The sequence below is a fragment of the Phytophthora infestans genome, genomic scaffold (genome assembly GCF_000142945.1).
Source record: "Phytophthora infestans T30-4 supercont1.5 genomic scaffold, whole genome shotgun sequence".
Taxonomy (NCBI): domain Eukaryota; phylum Oomycota; class Peronosporomycetes; order Peronosporales; family Peronosporaceae; genus Phytophthora; species Phytophthora infestans.
The window spans coordinates 1,268,903-1,274,606 of record NW_003303754.1 but is presented as its reverse complement, the minus strand read 5'-3'; the positions used below and the strand labels follow the sequence as shown (position 1 = coordinate 1,274,606).

The following is a 5,704-nucleotide window of genomic DNA, read 5'->3' as shown; positions in this document are numbered from 1 at the left end:
TCATTTTTGGTGACCACGTGGTGGATTGCGAGCTGCAGCGCGCCCGTGTTTCTGCCAATTAAAGCTCTGACATCTCTACCGGTAAACAGCAATATCTATTATTATTATTACACAGAAACTTAAAAAACTGATCGAACCAGCGTTGCCTGGCGCGGAGTGTAGTTTACTAATAGCTAAGTCACAGATCATTTTTCTCTTCTGTTTACGCATGCTACATGAAGTGCACAAATTCTACTCGAGTCGATTGCCGTTGACACTCGACGACAGTTTCCTTGTTCTTGACCACCCGCGAGACTCCATTCTCTCTTTCTTAACGCTGACTTTCAAATCACATTTTATATTAAAGAATATTTTTAAGTAAAATACGGTAACATGAAAGGTCAATGTGTTGACATCAAACGGTTTACACAGTTATTTTACGAATTAATGAATAAATAATAGCTCATATTGTGTTACTTTTTTGTCGACAATGTAATACATGCATACAGTTCATGAAGCCATGCGCCATGTTTGTAAACGTATCACGCTACGCTTGTAACAGCGGCTTGGTCCAAGCCTTCAAGGCTTAGCCTTGGACGGCAACAAACGACAAGCGATCTGAATACTCACGCCGCCTGTCCCAAGGATACTTGCAAAAAGCCAAGTGACAGTGACAGAAACCTGATTTCATTTCTCGCCTTGCGCCAACCACCACCTGTACTCGGAGCCGCCGTCATGGTTTCTTCTCTTCCTCTCGCTGTCCTCGCTGTTGCCTCCACTCTCGCCGTCGGCATCGATGCCCGACAACTTCCCACTGGAGTGTGCTACGCTCCTTGGCACCACCCGTATGTCGACTGGAATGTTTTTGCCATGGACATGGCTCAAATATCCCAGCACTTCTCCAGTGTCCGTACCTATGAAGCTCGATTGAGTGGCGTAAATGCCGTTGACATGGCCGCTGCAGCCAACCTCCACATTGCAGTGGGTGTGCACAGACGACAGTTCCAACAATAGTATTTGAACTAATTTTGTACTACGTCGTATTTTTTTCACAGTAGTACTATCGAATGCAAGTGAAAAAAGTGTCCACATCATGGCATGTTAATGTGCTGCGACTTGTCCGTTCCGAAGAGACCCCAGTGCTTTTCGTGTTCTGCGCCCGTGTAGCTCACCGTCGTGTCGTACATCATGAACCAGTACGACTGACTCTTGTTAGGGCACCACCCGTAGATGTAGTCGTAGAAGAGCTGTGTCATAGCGCCCTTGGACGGGACGTTGCCAGCATAACTTTCTCCAGCGTACGGCCAGCCCGTCTCAGTAAGACGAACCTTAGCGGCGCCGAATTTCGACACCATTTGGTCCCACTGAGCCTCCAACTTCTTCAGAGCCGATTGCGAGCCCGGCGTGAAGAATGGGTGGATGTTAACACCAATAACATCACAGGCGTTAGCCAACGTCCAGGCGCTGTCAGCGCCCAGCCACTCGTTAATACGCTGAGCGGAGCCAACGGGCGTGTTGCCCACGCAGCTCTTCACGCGACGGATGTAGCCAGCGATCTGATCGGCCGAATACTTGCCAAAGTTCCCGTTTCTGAGATCCTCGTTGCCGACGTAAACAGCTTCAACAGCCCACGAGTTCTTCGCGTAGCCGTCGCACACTGCCTGGATCTCAGAGTCAATCCAGCGAGGGTCTGTGAGCTGCACGCCGACGGCGATGTGAAGGCCTGCGGCTGCTGCCATTGTGATGGCGTTCACGCCGCTGAACTGCGCTTGGTATGTGCGGATACTGGAGAAGTGCTGGGACACTTGCGCCATATCGCCAGCGAGTACGCCCCAATTGACATTATGGTGGTGCCACGGGGCGTAGCAAACACCAGATGGAAGTTTTCTGGCATCTGCACCGATGGCAAGGGTGGAAGCAGCAGCGATGACTGCTAAGCTCTGCCAGGCAACCATTATACTATTGAGCGTCGACTTAGGGGCTCAAAGAGAATTCGGGAATGACGACTGGACTCGGGTGCTCGAGTCTCGACCAGGCAGCGATCAAGCGAAAGATCGATCCGAAGGATGTGCGTCGTTGGTTGTTGATTAACTCTACGATCCACGACATGTCCAAGTTGAACAGGGGCAAGTGTTCATGCATCTCGTTCTCTGAAGACAATGTCACGACGTCCCCAAGGAGGAGATGTGGAAATTCCTTGTTCTGAGGTACAGTGGTGTATGCGACTTCGCTCATGGTGATTGTTCGGGTGAGACATCAGGTCGTCGATCAAAGATTGCAGACGTTTTAAAAATACTTGTTTAAAAATAATAAAGACAAGTATTTTAAAGTATTAAAACTTTAAAAAATATTGGCGCTGGAATTCCCAGCTGTAAATCATTTTTATTCCTATTTAAAAGGATTTGGGAAATCCAAATTGATGAGCCATCTAAATGGCACACTTGCATCGGCTGTCTCACCACAGGCTCTGCCCCTCATACTGTATATATATTCAATACATGTACTGTATCACTTCAGTGTTCGACTAACTCATATATATATTCAGGTCAGTCGATCACTGAACTTCAGTCTGAAGTGATGTTCGAAAGATTATAGGATGAGACATTAAATGTCTAAGAGAAGGCTACAAATATCTACCAACAAATGTTGCTGGTAGATATTTGTAGCATCCTTACTAACGTGTTAAATGAAAGCTCTATTAAAGACTTATGGGGTATCTTGGGTATTAACCCGTCATGTGTAGACACCAGATGTCGCAAACGTACTTTCCCGGCTAACCGAAAGCCCTGGTCATCGAGTTTCGGCCAACGTTCGAGCATGGCCGAAATTAGTGATTGGTTAACCGAAAATTACGTGTAATTTATGTAAGCAAAAAAAAGTGAAATGCCATTTTCTTGTTCAATATTTCCGCTCAATATAAGCAACCTTGAAGGCGCTTAATAAAGAAAATCATGTAAAAACAATCGTCGAATACACATCCCGGCCAACCATAACCAACCGATCCTCGGAGTCGGTTACCCGTACCCGTCCATTTTTCAGAGAGGCAAACTTTCGGTTAGCCATACCCGTGGTAGCGATTAGACATTACCCGAACGGGTACGGGTAACCATTTGCGTCCTCTACTAGACATCTATTTGCCGTGTGGTAGTTACATCCTGTCTGTTGCTGTACTGCTGACTCAGCTGGAACGAAGATGAAGCGAACCAAGTTCCCCCGTTGAACATCACAGTACTCGTATTACTTACTTGATCGGTTGAAAGTAAATTTAGAAGTGATTTATTTAAGCCGCTAATCGACCCGATAATATCAGAGCTGTGCCCAACTTGCACAATCACACCATCACTGTCGTACATCTGGCGAGGCCAAGGAGTCACCCGAGCTTTTTATTTCAGCATTTTCCCGCCAGTGGTGGGTGAAAGATCTTGGATACCTAGTGCTGCACGAATATCACGAAAACTCGTGGCCCACAATGCTTTTGCGAGACCATCAGCGAGCATATTTGCTGCTGGACAGTATGTAAGGCACTTGTGACATCATCTAGAATGCAGCTATGTAGCGGAGAATATTCTTGACAGCTACCCAATGTATCTTAAAAGGATCAGAGGCATAGGCAGCCACTTGGTTGACCGCAAACGCGATACCCGGGTGTGTAGCAAGGGAGCGATAAAGCAACGCCCCTACCGCTTGCGATAGGACACATCACCAGCAGATTCTTCATTTGCCGAACGGCAATCACACCATTGTCCATCGGTGTCTCCCTAGGGCGACAGTCCTGTATTCCAAATCGACGTAGTATCTCCAATGCGAATTGAGATTGGTCGAGAGCTGTGATTCCTTGCACAGCATCTATATTAATCCAGACCCCCCGTGAAACCAGCCGATCTCTTTTAAGTCTTTGATGCCGTATTTGTCGTGAAGTGCTAGCATCAATTCCTGTAGCCTCTGTTCGTCATGGTATCCAATGAAAATATCATCTACGTAGATGACAGCAATTAAGTCGTTAGTACGATGAATGTACACGCACGGGTCTTCACGAGGCGGAACAAAACCGTATTTGAGTAGAAACCTGTCCGTCGCCACGTTCCACTCATATCCTGCCTGTTAGAGTTCATATGAGGCTTTCGCAAACTTTGATTCGACTTCCCTCCCCGAAAACGCGCGCTAACGCATGTGAATATGCTCGGGCAGGCCAGCCTTGACGTCTGCTATCGGGATATCACCTTGGCGTACGTGCATGCCTACTTGGGTCGCCATTGGAAGGACAAGTTTAGCTTTTCTACTGGGACATAAGTTTTAAAGTAGCCCTTCGGGAAGCCCTGAGCACAAATACGTGCTTTTAGACGGTCTAGGTCACCATTTTCCTTTACCTTGACACGAAATACACTAGCTGACCCAATGACGTGATCTTCAGGAGATGGATCAACCAGATCGTAGGTGTCATTGGCTTGTAAAGCAGCAGCCTCGTCTCGAATTGCCTTCTTTCACAGAGCAACAATTCGATGGATCGAGCTTCCTTCAAATTAATTGGCTCCTGGATAAGCTCCCGAAAAGTGACGTGGGTGGCACTGAGCACCAAACTGACGTTTCGGCTGGATATGCGCTCGGAGCAGCGGTTTCGAGATCTTGATCTTGACTGAGAGGTGGGTCAATGTTGTTCTTTTGTGACGGAGCGGCTAGTTCTTCGTCATTTCGCTCACTATCACTAACTTCGCCATCTTCCCCGATGATACGGAGTGGGTCGTCTCGTGGTGAGAGAACAGCAGAAGGCGTTTGAATACTTGGGAGGCTTCAAGAATACGACACTCCGAATGTGTATAACTTGGTGACCGAGGCCAGTCACATAGACAAAGAAGCCTTTGTGTTGAGGGTCACTGCTGGTGAAGATTCCGGCTCTTCCCCTAGGCCGAAATTCGTGCAGCGTAGATCTCTTCTCGGGCGGTAGGAGCACCACCCACCGCTGGCCAAATATTTTCATCAATTTCATGTCGGGCTTACGACATCAAAACTTCTCAAAAGGGGTATTTTCGTTGTCTGTGCGTGAAAGGTCCCGGTTCCGAGCGTAGACGGCGCTACGAACAGCATATTCCCAAAGGTGATGAGGGAGTTTTGCTTGCAACATGAGCTCGCGAGCTGCGTCAGCAATCGTTAGGTGGGTGCGCTCGATGACTCCATTTTGGTGGTGCACGTCTGGTTCAGACATCTCTAGCACTATGTCTTCGCTACGGTAGAGCTTGCGAAACTTGCTAGCAGAAATTCTCCTCCATTATCCCATCTGTAGATCTTGGTACCGTCGATTTAACCAAAAGCACCGATTGACGAGGCTCATGTACTTTTGAAAGAAGCGGGCAGCGTCGATCTTTTCTTAAAGGAACTTAACTGATGTGTGGCCCTTCCACTTCAGAGCGTAGTAGTAGCGACTACCAAGATAGCACCGCTAATACGGTCCGGCTAAGTCTCCGTGACTTGGGCGGATGGCGGGCGTGTTAAATGTTGATGCTAGTCTTCGATAGAGTTTTGACACAATGCAGCGGAAGCAACACTCGTAGAAAAGCTAAAGGTATACACACAGGTAAGTCTCAGACGGTTGCTTTCTCTCATTAGCCACCATCAGGGAAATCTGCTGATTAGATAGTTTGTTGCCGAATATCTTTTTCATTGCGCGGCATACACTATCAAACGAGCACGAGCAAAGCAAAAATGCTGGCAACGTACCATTGGCTGGCTA

At 47.6% G+C, this 5,704-nt stretch overlaps 1 protein-coding gene across 1 annotated transcript; it reads right to left on the bottom strand.

Moving 5' to 3' along the window:
* Window positions 1-1,070: 1,070 nt before the first annotated feature.
* Window positions 1,071-1,934, bottom strand: PITG_04135 (glycoside hydrolase, putative; the record flags this gene model as incomplete). Its single annotated transcript, XM_002905793.1, has 1 exon — window positions 1,071-1,934. The coding sequence occupies one exon, from the start codon at window positions 1,932-1,934 to the stop codon at window positions 1,071-1,073; it is 864 nt and encodes a 287-aa protein (XP_002905839.1).
* Window positions 1,935-5,704: the final 3,770 nt, after the last annotated feature.